At 31.4% G+C, this 17733-nt stretch overlaps 1 protein-coding gene across 10 annotated transcripts; it reads left to right on the top strand.

Annotated features, from left to right (window-relative positions):
* The first annotated feature begins 1534 nt into the window (after positions 1–1534).
* LOC123205035 lies at positions 1535–13034 on the top strand. Of its 10 annotated transcripts, XR_006499701.1 has the most exons (10): positions 1543–2657; positions 2985–4834; positions 4951–5358; positions 6968–7441; positions 7617–8435; positions 8935–9753; positions 10077–10894; positions 11277–11389; positions 12047–12150; positions 12226–13034. XR_006499701.1 is itself a non-coding variant. In XM_044621833.1 (8 exons), coding segments are annotated over exons 1-8 (6123 nt in total). In that variant the 5' UTR covers positions 1543–1723; the 3' UTR covers positions 11278–13034. The 10 variants fall into 10 exon arrangements, 4 of the variants coding, with proteins under 4 accessions (XP_044477770.1, XP_044477769.1, XP_044477767.1 ...); XR_006499700.1 differs by lacking the exon at positions 12047–12150; XR_006499697.1 differs by lacking the exon at positions 12047–12150 and having other exon boundaries at positions 12213–13034.
* Positions 13035–17733: the final 4699 nt, after the last annotated feature.

Raw genomic sequence — 17733 nt, 5'->3', positions numbered from 1 at the left:
GTTAAAAAAAAAAAACTTACTCCGAAATTAAACTGTTGAAATTCTTTTTGATGAATTTTTTTACACTATTATTATTATTATAGATTTAGTGATGTTATAATGTCTTCTAAATTAAACGGTAGTGTTTATGTTAACATATCGTAGAAAAATCATCTATATACATTAGAAAAAAATCACAAAACGTTTCGAGAAACCAGAAAACGTTTCATTCGTTTTTAATTCTCATGAATTAGTTTCTAAAATGCGTCCGTTTGATCAAGTTAGTTTGAGGCTGCAGGCAAATTCATCCATTTATTTAGTAATTTTATTTATTTATTAATTTATTTATTTTTACTGAATTGGAGGTTTTGGCGTGGAGTAAAGCTAATTAATGCCATGCGGCGTATTTTAGCAAGGAGTGGGAGCCAGTTAGCGAGGTTTTTGTGAGTGAGTGAAAAGAGGCGTGAATGTCACGCCGGATAAAGAAGCGTGGAGTCAATCAGTATAAATTAAAGCGACAGGTGTGAGGCAAAAGTTGACACGTCGGAAGCGCAAATGTCGCTGTTGTTCTCTCATAGTGGGAGTGACGCCACTTTACTCTTCTCCATCTCATGCGCTACAGCACAGCCTCGCTAAAATTTACAATAAAATTTCTCTAAATTTTTTCTTGTAATTAATTTAAGAAAAAGAAGACGCGACAATGGGTTGTTGAAGAGTGGCTCCAAAATTAAAAAGTAGGAAAAAGTCTAGCCTGACAGAACCCATTTTTCATAAATTAATATTTAATTTTTTTATATATTATTTTATTTATATGCAGAGGAAGAGAGCACTTTATAAAATTTGCTTACAACAATTATTGATCATATAAGATAAGATGGACTACCACTTTAATGAATTATTAAAAAAATAAGAAATTAAATACCTAAAACTAAATATTTTAAGGTATTTTTACTTAAAAATAAGAAAAATAAGTATTTTTGTTTAAAAATAAGAAAAATAAATATTTTTATTTAATAAAAAGGTAAAATGAGTATTTAATTTAATTTCCCTACAAAAATTGGGCAAATCCATTCTTTCTTTTTAATTGTGGAATTAACTTCTTTTTTTTGGTTGTTTTTCATAATGTTCATGATAATAGCTTGTTACTTTTAATGTTTTATCTTTTTCGCTAATTGGATTAAATTTTTGATATTTATCAAGTCTTTATTCTTTTTGAAAAAGAAAAATTGAAACAAAAATACAATCTAATATTGAACATTTAATCTATAGTATTTTCCACTCCTAACCTTATTTCAAGAACCTTAGGTGCACTATATAAATAATATTCAAGTTTCACTTGTTGTCTTTTTAAGGTCACTCTCTCCTATAAAAATTGTTAGAGCCTTACACATATTAGTTAGAAATTGGGTTGTGGAAATTATTTCCTGCTATCAGGAAGAAAAGTAAAATTTACTCGTAAATTGAATTTCTTTTCATAACAGTAATTATTATAGATTATAATGTCTGCTGAATAATGCATAAAGTTGTTGGCATGTTGCTTTCTTTGTGTCTTCTTATTGACTATCCAAACATTTTAGTCTTTCATCTGCATCTCCTTTAGAAGAATAATTTAATTAAAATTACCAATCAATACTACAAATGTCCTGTATCTCTTTAACCCTCTATTTTTGATCTCTGAGTTCTCTTTCCTTTTCATTTTTTCCTTCTAGTCTGTCTGATACCAAATCTTTCCTTGTGCTTGAGAATGGCAGAACCTGCTGTGAATGCTGTTATAGAAGTTGGAAAGTGCTTAATTGGTCCGATCGGGCGTCAGTTTATGTACTTGTACAACTACAAAACCAACTTTGACGATCTTGAAAAAGAAGCTGGAAGGCTGAACGATGTAAGAGATGAGGTGAAGGCTGAGGTTGTTGCTGCTGAAAATAATGTGGAAAAGATCAAACAGACTGTTAAGAACTGGCAGAGGGTTGTGGATTCCATCATCGAAGAAACAGACAAGTTGATTCAAGAGAAATCAAACAGCCGATGTTTCAACTTGATCACTCGCTACAAAAATAGCAGGAAAGCATGGAAAAAGCTGAACGCTGTAACTGCACTTCTTCGGGATGAAGAAACATTTGGTGGAGTTTCTCTTCCTACCACTCATGAGGACAATCGGCTCACTAACAAAGATTATGAGGAATTTGAATCAAGAATGTCAATTTTCAATGATGTGCTGAAGGCATTAGGTGATCCTGAGGTGGGAATTATTGGGGTTTATGGGATGGGTGGAATTGGTAAAACCACACTGGTCAAAGAAGTTGGTCAACAAGCCAAGAAAAACCAGATCTTGGATGAGGCGGTTTTCGTAGAGGTATCTGATAAACCAGATACTAAAAAGATTCAAGATGAACTTGCGTATCAGTTAGGCGTGAAATTTGATACGGACGCTGAACGAGTGAGCAAGTTGTTTGAGAGACTGAAGAATGGTAAAAAAGTGCTTGTAATTTTAGATAATATATGGGAACAATTAGATTTGCAGGCTCTCGGTATTCCTTGTGGAAAAGACCGTGGGGGATGTAAATTATTGCTGACAGCAAGAGATCTTAATGTATTATCTAGTATGGATTCTAAGAATAATTTCTTGATGGGCGTCTTAAGCGAAGAAGAAGCTTGGAGCTTGTTTAAGAAGATGGCAGGTAATTTCTATTTACTGTTATATATTACGTGAAATAATAAAAAGTAAATTTACTCTAGAAATTAAAAAATGATTGTAATAATTGTGCTAGTTAAACTTCAAACTTCAATTTCTCTTGTTATATATCAGTTTTAAAAATAAATTTTAAGAATTGAATACAAATTGTGTGTGCTAGTAAATTAATTAAACATCTCTTTTTTAGTTCTTAAGATGTTCAATATATACTTCATAAAATTCCGATGTTCAAATGGGATCAATTTTATTATATTTGAAGCATATAGAATACATCTCTCTGCCTCTTGATCTACAATCTAGGGTCTCCTTGCAGGTGATATTGTTGATCAAACAAATAAGCTGGGTTCTCTGCCGAATGAAGTATGCAACGAATGTCAGGGTTTGCCAGTTGTCATTACTACCATAGCAAGAGCATTAAGTCACAGGAGACATCTTCCTGAATGGGAAGATGCCCTGCTAGAACTAAGAAAGCCTTTTCCAACAAAGTTTTCAGGTAAGCTAGAAAAAGAATATTTAAGGATTGCGTTGAGTTACAATTATCTAAAAGGCAATGAGCTCAAGAAAACTTTGCTAATTTGTAGCCTAATGGAAAATAATACTACCATTTCAAACTTGCTCAAACTCATTATGGGTTTAGATATATTAGAAAGAGGTAACCTTTCTATGAAACAAGCACGAAATAGGCTGGCAAGTCTTGTCTATGAACTCAAGGATTCTTGTTTGTTGCTTGATGGTTCAACTAGTGAACGGTTTTCCATGCATGATGTTGTTCGTTCAGTTGTCATAATAATTGCATATAAAGATCATCATGTATTTACAGAGCGAAATGACATTGAGAGGGAATTGTCAAATAAAGAACAATTGAAAGAATGCACTGTAATCTCACTAGCTGATTGTCATATGATTAGTGGGATTTTGCCTTTGAATTGTCCAAAACTTGAATTTTTCAATACAAGCATGGACAGTCCTTTTGAAATCTCTGAAATTTTTTTTGTGGGGATAAAAAACATCAAGGTTCTACGTTTCTTTTCCTTGAAGGTATCGTCCTTGCCAAAGTCCCTTGGTTTTCTCATAAATGTTCAAACGTTATGTTTGGATTGTGGCAAATTTTCAGATGCAACAATCATTGGAAAGTTGAAAAAACTAAAGATTCTTAGCTTGCAATCTTGTCATATTAAACAGTTGCCTGGAGAAATAGGTAACTTGACTCAGTTACAGTTTTTAGATTTAAGTTATTGTGAGCAACTAGAAGTTATTGTACCGAATGTTATATCAAGCTTATTGCGATTGGAAGAATTGTATGTGATAGGATGCTCAATTTTGTCAAAGGCTAGCATACTTAAAGAGTTGAAGGGTTTGTCCAAATTGACAACTTTAGAAATAGAAATTTCAGATGATCAAATTTTGCAAGAAGACTTCTTCTCCAAAAAGTTTGAAAGGTACGATATATCAATTGGAAATGGGGCTACTGGTTTTGGTGGGTCCTACATATCGAGTGATGATTGGAACAACATGGATGTTGAAAGTTGTTGGCTAATTGAGCGTGATGATTTAAGAATGCTGAAACTGAATCTTAATTCTTTCATCTGGCACGAGGAATTGCAGTTGTTATCAAATGTTGAATTCTTATGCGTAGACAAATTGCAGAGTATCAAGAATGATCTCTCCGAATTAGACAAGAAGGGTTTTTCTGAATTAAAACATCTCTATGTCCATAATAATCCTAACATTGTGTGCATTGTTGACTCAACAAAGTGCATTTCTGATCAGGTCTTTCCACTCCTGGAGTCTCTGATTGTTTTCAACTTGATTAACTTGGAAAAGATATGCTATGGTCCACCCTCAACAGAGTCTTTCTACCACTTAAAATTTATAGAAGTGAAAAGTTGTGATAAGTTGGAAAATATCTTGTCATTCTCCAATGCTAGTAAAAGCCTTTCACAACTTCAATTAATTAAGGTGGAAGATTGCAAGAATTTGGTTGAGATTTTTGCTGTTGAAAGTAAAAATAGGGCAAGCAAAAATGAAGTAATTGATAAGATTGAATTCTGTCAATTACGCTTCCTGAAGTTGAGTGAACTTCCAAGGATTGCAAGTTTTTACTCAAAAATCAATTCCGAGGATGTGGAAATTGATACTGTCATACCATTTTTCGACGAAAAGGTTTGCTTTGTGATAACCTTATCCTAATTTATTATCTTTCTAGATTTGAATTTCTTTAAATGGACTTAATTTCAAGTTTTATGCTATTTTTTTTAATGGCATTAAATTTTGGGCAGGTTGTTTTCCGGAGTTTGGAAGCCTTAGAGATTAATGCAATTAATTTTGAGAAGATTTGGGACGACAAACTTCCAATGACCTCTTGTTGCTATCAGAATTTGGAAAGATTGATTGTGGATGGCTGCCAAAAGCTAAAATTTGTATTTCCGTCATCTATAATTGAAAGCTTTAAACAACTTCAACACCTTGAGATAAGCTGTTGTAAGGAATTAAAGGAGATTGTTGCCAAAGAAGAAACAAAGGGTACTACTACATTTATCTTTCCAAGGGTAGTCTTTTTGAAACTTAGAAAATTGCCCGAGCTTACAACTTTCTACCATGGTAAACACAACTCAAATTGGCCCATGTTAAAGAAGTTGGAGGTGCATAATTGTGGCAGACTAGACATATTTACTTCAAAATATAAGGTACAAGCTTTTTTTTATTATAGAATTTATTAAGGCAACATCTTGATATCCATATGCGTCTTTTACTTAACTATCATTTAAATAAAAATTTTTAATAAACAAAAATTTTATCTTTTTTTTTTCTTAATTTAAAATTTTAATAATTTCTTTTACCTTACCTTCTCCCCTTTAAAATACATTATGTGTAGTGGCGTTTGTCCTCTGATCATTTTACTAATTTAACCAAACAGAACAAATTATGAAAACAACCAAAATGAAGTAATCCATACAAATAAGACACAATCTCCCAAAATCACGAGAAGGATGTGTTCTTCCATTGAATGATATGTCAGTAAAATCATTAGAAAAATCAAAATCAACAAGAATATGAATTAGAAAATCGAGAGAACGAAAACTAAGTAGGGTCACGAACAGTGGCCTTTTGTCAAACACCTACTGGGCACCAACTACTATAGACCCAAAAAACCACTAGGACAACTTCCAAATCACGACAAACTGCACAATACAAATTCCCAACTTCAATAATTAATTCACAACACCAGAATTAACACAATTAAAGCCTCAAATTAAACCAAATTAGTGATGAGGTGGCAGTGGCTTGAGGCGAAATCGGGTTTCAAAAATATGCAAAGACAGTGGAAACTTCAAGATGAGAAGCTTGAAAACGGTGGTCAAGGGCGGCAAAGAGATGGACTGAACAGGAGTCGCCGGAGGCCGGCGTCCGACGTCCAGAAGCTGACAGGAGTGGCCGGCGGATGGACTCCGGTGCTACCAAGTCGAGAGTTTTTTTAACATTTTTTTTTAAACAGCGGTTATGCTTAAATACTAACATAGAAATTTAATAGAATTTAAGTTTTTGAAATTTTATGAGTGGAAATTTGAGAATTCATTAAATATTGGGTGAAAACAAGTTTTTTGGTTTTTTTAGTATAAATTCAAATTCATATTCACTAATTTTTTAAAAACTTAAATAATTATTTGTATATTAAATTTTATTGTTATTATTAAGATAAAATTATTATTTAATAAAAATATTTAAAAAAATTATAAATTCATCATTTTTTTATATTTAAAAATTAACAATTTCTCTTATTTTTTGCATTTCCTCTTGGGGTTAAAAATGGTTTGAAATTAGAATTTTAGTACATGGACAGGTACTATAAATTTTGCATATGTTTGTTAGATAGGGAGAAAGATACCTAAGAATATATTTATAAGCGTGGTGGCAAGAGGGAGTTTTATAACATTCATATGGCATCTCATAATATATAAATGAATGAAATACAACTTTTGTTTCTCTACTTAATCTAAGAAAACATTTAAATAACATTAAATTTTGGACAGGTTGTTTTTCCTAGTTTGGAAGCCTTAAAGCTTGGAGCAATTAATTCTGAGAAGATTTCAGACAACAATTAATTCTGAGAGTTTTATAACATTATATTTCTAAGAGAGATATATAATGCATAGTCCAAGAAAATTAAAATCCATTTAATGAACTATTTGAATTTCTTTTTGAAAATGAACAAAGAATAAAATTAAAAACTTGGTATTTCTAAGATTCTTGAATGTTTTTAGTATTATTTTACAACAAAAAAAAATTTGAGTGCAGGTTGTTGTCTCCAATTTGGAGGTCTTAAAACTATGTTCAGTCAATTGTGAAATACTCTGGGATAGTCAACTTGTGGCAATTTCTTCTTGTTATCAAAACCTGAGAAGCTTGATCCTGAATGGTTGTGGAAAACTCCAATATGTATTTTTATCATCCATGGTGAAAAGCTTTGAGCGGCTTGAACACATTGAGATATGCAATTGTAGTGTTTTGAAGGAGATTATTTCAAAAGAAGTGGAAGCAAACAAGACATTTGTATTTCCACGAGTAACTTTCCTAAAATTGGAGAATTTGCCCGAATTTGCAACTTTTTATCCTGGAGTACACACTTCTGAATGGCCGATGTTAAAGAAGTTGGAGGTGTGTAATTGTGACAAAATAAAAATATTCACTTCAGAATATATGAGCTTCTATGATAAAAATGAGGGTCAACATGATATTTGGGAGAAACAATCCCTCTTCTTGGCTGAAAAGGTAAGTGCTTTTCTTTTTTACTTTTACTTTTCAAAAAATAAAAGTAGCATGAAAAATATTTAATTGATTCAAAATATTTTCATATTCTATTTCTGCTTAAATAAAATACAATATTTTTGTGTCAAATTGTTTGAGAACTTCAACTTTAGCTTTATTTTGTCTAATTTGTTTGCAGATTAACCCCAATTTGGAGAAATTAACCCTAAGCAGATCGGATGACATGATAAAATTGCTGCATCAGTTTCCAGAAAAGTTTTGTAGATGTACAATTGAGATCAAACAAGATAAATCTGCCAATATTTCGGTTGGCATCCTTCAGAGATCGGTTAAGCTGGAAAAACTCATTCTCAGTGACTGCTCATATGAGGAGATATTTACATGTGGAGAGGATGAGAAACATACAAAGATCTTGATACAAATAAAAAGTTTGGAGTTGCGTGATCTTTCTGATGCAAAGTACCTTTGGGGAAAAGGCTCCAAACTAGACTCTCTTCTTCAAAATCTTGAAGTTCTAGAAGTGAGATGTTGTGATAGAATGATAAATGTTCTGCCATCCTCAGCATCTTTTGAGAATCTAACAGTTTTGACTGTATGGGGGTGTGATGGATTGATGAACTTACTCACACCTTCAATAGCAAAAAATTTGGTCCAGTTGAGAGAAATGACAATTGGAAGATGCAAAATGATGGCAGAAATAGTATCAAATAAGACAGAAGATGTAGCAGCAGAAGATGAAATTGTTTTTGGCAAACTGAAGTTGTTGTCACTTGAAGACTTACAAAATCTCATATGCTTCTATTCTGGGAATTATGCATTGAAATTCCCGTCTTTGGAAGAATTGACTGTAGATGAATGTCCTATGATGATGACTTTCTCTGTAGGAAACTTAAACACACCAAGTTTACAGAAAGTTAAACGTGATAGGTGGGACGAAGGCAAATGGAGTTGGAAGGGTGAGCTAAATACAACTATACAGCAACTGTACGAAGAAAAGGTATGCATTTAGTTTAAGATTGTTTTTCTTTGAATTTTCTTATTCACATTCAAACTTGAATTCTTGGCTTACAAATTAATTGAAATTTTTTTTTTATAGAAAAAATATTAAGTTACAAAATTTTAATTTTACACACACTAAAAATAGATTCTCTTTTATATTCAACATACAAATTAAAGCTGAATAATACAATTGATATTAGGATGACATATTAGTTGTCTACATTTTGAATTTTTTTTCTCCTTCATGTTAAAAACATAGTGCCAAAAATGTTGAAAAAATCTGAGTGCAGGTTGTTGTCAATTTTTGCCAATTGTGAAAAATATTTATTTGTTAACCTTTTGCCAATGTTGCTTGCTTTTAAGTACGAGTCACTTTACCTTTGCATTGATTCAAAATATTTTCATATTCCATTTCTGCTTAAATAAAATACAATATTTTTGTGTCAAATTGTTTGAGAACTTCAACTTTAGCTTTATTTTGTCTAATTTGTTTGCAGATTAACCCCAATTTGGATAAATTAACCCTAAGCAGAGTGGATGACATGATAAAATTCCTGCATCAGTTTCCAGAAAACTTTTGTAGATGTACAATCAAGATCAAACACGATAAATCTGCCAATATTTCGGTTGGCATCCTTCAGAGATCGGTTAAGCTGGAAAAACTCATACTAAGTGACTGCTTATATGAAGAGATTTTTACATGTGGAGAGGATGAGAAACATACGAAGATCTTGATACACGTAAAAAGTTTGAAGTTGCGTCGTCTTTCTGATGCAAAGTACCTTTGGGGAAAAGGCTCCAAACTAGACTCTCTTCTTCAAAATCTTGAAGTTCTAGAAGTAAATTATTGTCATAGAATGATAAATGTTCTGCCATCCTCAGCATCTTTTGAGAATCTAACAGTTCTGAATGTACAGTGGTGTTATGGATTGATGAACTTACTCACACCTTCAATAGCAAAAAAATTGGTGCAGTTGAGAGAAATGGGAATTCGCTGTTGCAGAATAATGACAGAAATAGTATCAAATAAGACAGAAGATGTTGCAGCAGAAGATGAAATTGTTTTTGGCAAACTGAAGTTGTTGTCACTTGAAGACTTAGAATATCTTACATGCTTCTACTCTGGGAATTATGCATTGAAATTCCCATATTTGGAAGAATTGACTGTAGATGGTTGTCCTGGGATGAAGACTTTCTTTGCAGGAAACTTATACACACCAAGTTTACAGAAAGTTCAAGAAGATTGGAGCGATAAAGACAAATGGAGTTGGAACGGTAACCTAAATGCCACCATACAACAACTGTACGAAAAAGAGGTATGTATTTAGTTTAAAATTGCTTTTCTTTGAATTTTCTTATTCACCTTCAAACTTGAATTCTTGGCGTACAAATTAATTGAAATTTTTTTATAAAAAAAATATTAAGTTACGAAATTTTAATTTTACATGCACTGAAAATAGATTCTTTTTTATGTTCAACACACAAATTAAAGTTAAATAGTACAATTGATATTAGGATGACATATTAGTTGTCTACATTCAGAATTTTTTTTTATTCCTTACTTTTTGTTAAAAAAAGTAATGCTAAAAATGTTGAAAAAAACACTTACTTTTTTATAATTTATTTGATCAATCATCAGGTTAACTCTAAGTCAACAAAATTGACACTAAGTGGAAAAGACATCACACTTCTATGGCAAGACCAGCTTCCAGAACATCAGTTTCCTAAAGTGGAAATTCTTGAGATCATTAAGGATGAATCATCTAACATTCCAATTGGAATCCTTCAAAAATTTAACAATCTTGAAAAACTTGTACTACGATCGAGTTCATATAAGGAGATATTCTCATGTGAAAAAGATGAAAAAGATGTAAGCATGCTCACACAAATAAAGGAACTACGGTTATGGGGGCTTTTCAATTTGGAGTACATGTGGAAAGAAAAATCTCATCTGGACTCAATTCTTCAAAATCTTGAAATGTTAGATGTAAAGTTTTGCCACAATTTGATTAGTATAGTGCCGTCTTCAGCAACTTTTGAAAATCTCATAACTCTAGAAGTATGGTACTGTGATGGATTGATAAACTTAGTATCATCTTCAACAGCCAAAAGTTTGGTGCGACTCGAAGAACTGAGATTGTCACAATGTAAAATGATGGCAGAAGTAGTGTCAAGTGAGGGGGGTACAAAAGCTAAGGAAATTGTTTTTGACAAATTAAAGCTGTTGTCACTTGATAATTTAAAAAATCTCACAAGCTTCTGTGCTGGTAATTACGTCTTCAAATTTCCAGCTTTGGAAGAATTGGTAGTTTGCGAATGTCATAATATGAAGACTTTCTTTGAAGGAGTCTTAAGTGTACCAAGTTTACGAAAAATAAAACAGAAATGGGATGACAAATTAGGATGCTGGGAGGGTGACCTTAATACTACTATTCAATTTCTACACAGAAAAAAGTGGTACATATTCATTTAATAGTTACTTATCTTTGTATTATCTCATTCCCCTTACTTCTAATCATTGTTTCTTGAGGATAAGGTCTTGCGTCCTCATGACCTTATCATTAACTTTCCTTTATATTAACATTATCTTGGAAGTAGTCAATAACTCTATAGACAAAAGATACAAAAAAAATTATTGAATTTAATAGTAGCAACCTTGATATATTTACTAGTGCAACCATAAAATATCATGATTATGGAAACGTGCTTTTTTTTTTTTTTTAAATCTTTGCTTTTTTTTTCTCTTTACCAAACTATAGATCATCATTTTAAAATTTAAAATGACATTTCCCTGCACTTCGTTTGTTCACTTTCAGTGTGTTGTGCTATATTTTTACAGAATATTCAGAGTTCTGAAAGGATACAGAGCTAACTCCAATGAAATCTCTTGAATAAGGCTCTTTTGTTTGTGGTTTGTGAGGCATTATTGCGGCTCAAGTTTCCGGTGTTGAGGTCAGACATGGGAGGCCTTTTGTTTCCATCTTTATTGTTCTGCTTCTGCTTTTTCATTTTGCCTATTGTGGTTCTTTGCATTTATAATGTAATATGAATTATGTGTCTACATGAATGAATGTCTAAATTATGAAATTTGAGTCCTGAATGGTATGATGATTCTATTTGGTGATATTGTTTTTGTCAATAGTTGTTAACAACAGACTCACAAAAGTTTTTATAATGTGTTTTCATTGTTGCAAAAGTTGTTGAGCATGTGGTTTCAAGATTTCATAATGTTCTTCATAGCTTATAAATAATTAATTCTTTTTCACACGCAAGAGATATATATAAAAACATAGAATTTAAATTTTATAAGCTATTCGTCAGTTTGAAACAGTTTTCTGAATTTGAGAATTGACGGTTGGCCTTTCTGGTTTTATTACATGTACTTCTAAGCAGAGTTTCAAACTATATCATTAGATCTATCGAAGTGTAAACTTCAACTTGTTTCATAAACCTTTCCCTATTGCAAGCTCAGATTTAGGAGGGTGTGGTAATGGGTACAAAAAAGCCTGAGATCACCTTGTTGAATCTTGGGTCCTCTTAAGTCTTTTCATTGTTCTTCTGCAAAAATTGGTTTCCAACTTATTTCTTGCTTTTGTTTTATTTATGAAGCAATTCTGGAATCATCCTTTCTGTTGCAAAACTCTCTCCTGCAAAAATACTGCAAGTTTCCTTGCGTTGATCTATTGGAACTTGCAAAGGCATTTCTGCCCAAGGTCAAATAACAGAGCCATGTTCTAAATCAATTTCAATTGATATTTATGTTTATCTTGTGCAGCTTCTGGTTTCAGGTGTTCTGCTCCAGAATAGATTGTGGATCCCCTGCTTCCTTGATTCCCTGTATTGTCCTGTCTTTCCAGAACCAACTTCTGCAATTGCTTACCTGCTGTGCTTGTCATGGGATTACGGCTTTTGCAGGTTTCTTCTGCAGGATCCAATCCCAGATTTTTTCTACTTCTCTGCCCAGATTTTCTGTCCTACTCTCCTGCTTTCTCTGGTCGACTGTAGCAGCTCAATGTTTCTGCTTCCTGGTTTTCACTGCAATAGAATCCTGCCTTCCTTCTAATGCAGTCTGTTCCAGATTTTATTCTTCTCCAGTGCTGCAGTCTGTTTGACTGAATTTATTCTTCTACTGGCTTCCTTATACTGGTTGCTGGGTTCTGCTATGGAGATTTATTTTTGCTGTGTTCCTCTTGAGCTGTTTTTTACTGGAGCTGAAGTCTGCACAGGAAAGCTGTCTGTGCGGTTCTCGGAAGAAGCAAGCACTACCAGTCTGCCTGCTACTTTGCCTTTCCTGATTGTGCAGCAGTGCAGCCATTTGGGCGAAATCGTGCCAATGCCCAAGCTGCCCAGGAATAGCAGCATTGGTCACCTCATCCTTGCAGTTCTAGTTTTTTTCCCGGGTGCAACAATTATGCTTGTTACTGTTGTATTAACTGATTATAAATTTATAATCCATGTTTCTTCTTGGGAATACTGCTGGATTACTTGAATTTCTTTTCTATTCATGTATATATATCTACAAGAGCCATTTGATAGTGCATTCAAAAATCTTGTGCCCTTAATCTATAACCAAATATTTTGGTAATTTTTGTATTTATACTAGTTTGTTCTAGCTTTGTGTTTATACAGTTTTATAATTTTAGTTAACTCGTTGCATATTTTAGTCCTTACCAAAGAATAATGGGAAATGATTTCTAGCCCTTAATATTTTTCTTTATAACCCAACTTAAAATTTTTTAGTAAGGATGAAACTGTTTTATTGAATATAAAAAAAGTGTTCTTCATTCAGACTTTTAATTTAAAGCTTTATATTTATACTTACTGAAAAAATAAAAATAAATTAATGGAATAATCACTAATTTAAAATGGAGTTTCCATAAATTTGTTATTAATTTGCAACAAGTCCATATTTTTTCACCATTGATCAAAACCCATTTGAAGGTTAGTTGGGGAAATAGCTCACTCACTTCATGTTTCTCTCCCTTGATTCTCATTGCATCTTGCCACAAATATTAGTTATCATATTATCTCAGTTGGATGATTAAGTATTAAATTAATTGGCAATTCTAATTTATTTAATAAAACTTTTTGTCCTAATTATAGACTAAAGATTCTCACCCAAGGTTGTTGAAATGACAATTTACTACTATTAAGTTATAAAAAGTTAGATTTTTATTAATATATAATTCTATTAGTAAACTTTGTCAAGTGGAAAGACAAAAATGTTATTTTATATAGATTTTTCTATTTTATTTTATTTTTTCAAAATGAGACATGTTTAGGGTTAAATTATAATTTTAAAAAAATGTTAGAGGTATTAAAAAATTTTAGAGTATTTTTGAAATTTTGGAAAAAATTAGGGGCTTTTTAAAATTTTGTATATATCTTTTGATGCTTCTAAAAATAACAGTTACATCCCTAAAAAATTGAATAAAACATGATATTTTAATATTAGTTAAAGTTTTGAAATGTTTTAAAGGTTTAAAGGGATAAATTTTTACAGGGAAATTATAATAAATGGCCAAATTACCCCTCCATTAAGCAAAAATGTTTAATTTCACTATTTCTAAGTAAAAATGCCCAAATTCCCTATTCATACAAAAACACCCTAATTTTTTTTAAAATACCAAAATTACCCTTTATCATATTTATATAAACTCCCTCACCCTCACTCTCACTCTCATTACATACATTTCTTATATCACTTAAATACTCACTTTCACTCTCATTTTTACTTAATATCAATTACTACGGATTCGTTCGGAAAAAAAAAATCCGTATTTTTGAATTCGAATAGAAAAAAATCAATTCGTGAAAACTATATTGAAAATAACATGTTATGAATAAATAGATATATTGAAATATCCTAGAATGTCAATGATAAAAAAATTACTCGAAAATCTAAAAAAACATATCTGAATTTCGAAAACTACATGTTCAAATAGTTTATGAACGAGAAAACTGAAAAATTGATCAAAAATTTCGTAATTACATCGTAAAATGTATCTAAAAAAGCACATCATAATTACAAATATCAAATTTGAAAATTACATATCAAAACAGCCTAGCCCGGTCACAAACAAATTCAAAATCATAAAAACCGAAAATCCTAAATTTGATAAAATAAAAAAATTGCATAATACACATTAAAATGGTTTTATTTTGGCCTCCAAATTCGGTGCAACCAATCAAGTGATTGTCATTATAGAGCTCGAAACGAGCTTCGCGTTGATATATTACAGGCCCCGTAACTCCTCCTGGATCAAAAGTTATGGCCGTTCAAAGTCTATCTCATATATACCTTATAGTTTTAAAAAAAATTAATTTCCACTCAACCCACGGTTTTCACAGATTGCCCCACGGTTTAGTGTAAAAATTTTCACGGACCCCTGTAGATCTCCCTCTATTCCCCCTCCCCTTAAAATTTTGAAAATGTTAAATTTCCCCCTATCCCACGGGCTCCCGTGGGAGATTACGCAACGTTGACAGATCTAATCCATTTTTCGACCAAAAATTTTCATTTCAGCCTCTAATTTCAACACAATCAAATCTACACATCCAATAACACAAAACCCCTCAAGAAGTTCAAGCAAAACAACCAAGAATAAAAACATTTTATGCATTGTTCAAAATCGGAACCCTAAACATTCAAACCTCAAAATCTCCCTCAAATCTCAATAATTCTAACAATAAATTGATTCAAACAAAACGTGGGATGATGTATTATCCTTATTTGTCATTTTCAATTGTCGAAAAACATGAAAATCAATGAAAACCTCTTCCACCGTGGGAAGGGCATTTTTCTTTGAATTTATATAGTGAAACCGTGGAAAATAACTGTGGGAATTCCTTGTTTATATATAGGGGTAGTTTCGTCATATCACAAAAATTAGACATTTTTGCTTAAACCTTATTGTTTTGGATAATTTCGCTTAAACCCTCTTAATTTTGGCCATTTATTATAATTTCCCATTTTTAAATTGATAAAGATATATTATTATTTTGATATTTATATTAATGTTAATAGAAGTTTTGTAATTTTAATGAAAGAATAAAATTGTAATTTTCATGAAAACTAAATAGAATTTGCTAATGAAGTACGTGAAAAATAAAAATTTGGCTTTTTAAAATGTGAATGAAAAATAGTAGTTACCTAGGAAGAAAAAGAAGATATTCAGATAATTATTAATAAAAACTGAAAGTTGAGTTTCTTCTAATTGACCTAGAACAAGCTAGAAGCTATTAACTGGAAAAGATATATTAAAAAAAATATATCAATTAAACAATATGTATATAAATAATATATTATCATGTAATTAAATTATTTTAAATTAAAAATAAAATAATTTTTAATCATATATATCTCTAATTAAATATTTAAATTTATATACTCATAACATTGCTTAATAAATTTAAACAAACCATAACTTAATTAATAATATTATTACAACATATGTTACAAAGCCAGACCATTGAACTGATTTGTTATAACTGGTAACCTAAAATGATGTAACTGATTATTAAATTTTAAATAATTTCTTTATATATATTTTTATTTCCATTCAAACGATCATGTTAATTATTCTCTTAAGTTTCGACATAGTATGAGGTTCCCCTATTTTCACTCTAGCCCTAGGAGTATGACCTATTATTTAACATGTCATTTAAAGAATAGGAAGGCCAAAAGACTTCTTTCCACCTAGCGTTTAGTATTTCAAACTCTCGTCTATTAATTTTTAAAAATCTAAATATTCATATATTATCCATTTTTTATTAAAATTCTTAATTAAGATTAAAAGTAGATATATCATTTATTAAAAAATTTAAAATTTTATCCTTTTTCTCTCTTTAGTTTTAAAAACTGATAATGACATCTCTAATATTATATTTTTCAAGTTTGAAAAATGGCATTTCCCCCATTAGGGTTTCATAATTTTCAAAATCTCCTTCTCCAATGCCCCCCCCCCCCAAAATTCTCTAAAAGTTCTTTCACCCTCCATACACTTTCCAGTCTATTGTCTTTCTTCTAGCGTCACATTCGTCTGTCTCTGATTGCCTCTCTCCCCAAGATATGAGTCATTGTCAACCTAATATCCATCTACACCGTGAAAACTACCTTGAAATCAATCAAGAAATCTGGGGGCACAACTTAGGGTTTCAACTTGGATGATTTATCTTCAATTCAATGAATCGATGCTCCCTCCCACTTCCATTCAACGAATAGGAGGAAGGATATGGTTGCACCGTCATTGACCAGTGAAGGAGAGGTTGACGACAAGGAGAAATTAGTCAAAATTGAGTGAATCTTTCACTCAATTTCCATCAAAATACTGAATCTTTCGCTTGATTTTGATCGATTACGATGTGGTTTTCATTTTGAAGACCACCAGAGAGGGAGATGCTGACACAATAGCTCCAATACTGGGGAGAGAAGTGACCGAAGATAGATGGATGTGACGTTGGAAGAAAGACAATAAACTTAAAAGTGTATGGCCATGAAAGAAATTTCAAAAAATCTAGGGGAGGGCTGGAAAAAAAGTTTTGAAAATTATGAAATCAAGAGCTGGGGGGAAATGTCATTTTTCAAACCTAAAAAATATGAGATTAAGGGTGTAATTATTAGTTTTTAAAACTAAGATAAGAAAAGAAATAAAATTTTAGATTTTTAGAAAATAACACTTTTACCCTTAATTTTAATAGAGAATTTTAATAGAAAATGGATAATAGGTGGATATCTGAGTTTTCAAAAACTGGTGGGTGGAAGTGAACATACACTAAACCTTGGGTAGGAAAAACGGTTTGGCCAAATAAAAAAACCTAGAATATAACATATGCCTCCGCAGGTGCGGAAGCCAGGCCAAGCCGGTAGCCCTTGGGGCTCTGCTCTGGTAATCGTTGGCCTGAATATTTTTTTTAATTTTTTTTCTTTTTTATTTTCTATATAAATCCCCTTCCGCCGCTTTCCAAACCACATCCGCAGTATAATTTCTGTCTCTCTATATTTTCTTCATTAAATTTCAATCTTAAACTTTCTCAAATCTCAATCAAATTTTAATTCTATTTAATAACTTAATTTTCGTTGGTTTAATAATTTTATATATTTTTTAATTATATTTTATGCTTAATTTTTAGATAAATTATTTTTTAAAATTAATTATTAGGTTTTACTAATTTATATTTACTTTCAAATTAATACAACCAATGGCAAAACTTTCAAATTCAATAATACAATCTTATTTTATTTAATAAAACTATGCATACTCATAAACACTTATATATGTCATTACGTGATTAGA

This window comes from Mangifera indica, unplaced genomic scaffold, assembly GCF_011075055.1.
Source record: "Mangifera indica cultivar Alphonso unplaced genomic scaffold, CATAS_Mindica_2.1 Un_0001, whole genome shotgun sequence".
Classification (NCBI taxonomy): domain Eukaryota; kingdom Viridiplantae; phylum Streptophyta; class Magnoliopsida; order Sapindales; family Anacardiaceae; genus Mangifera; species Mangifera indica.
The sequence above is the reverse complement of the archived record's forward strand: the minus strand, read 5'-3'. Positions and strand labels throughout refer to the sequence as shown.

Bases quoted from the DNA above. Each gene is read 5' to 3' on its own strand.
- LOC123205035 (XM_044621832.1), top strand. From the start codon at position 1,724: ATGGCAGAACCTGCTGTGAATGCTGTTATAGAAGTTGGAAAGTGCTTA. The intron at 4,835-4,950 runs GTTTGCTTTGTG...AATTTTGGGCAG, and splicing joins TACCATTTTTCGACGAAAAG to GTTGTTTTCCGGAGTTTGGA. The intron at 9,754-10,076 runs GTATGTATTTAG...ATCAATCATCAG, and splicing joins AACAACTGTACGAAAAAGAG to GTTAACTCTAAGTCAACAAA.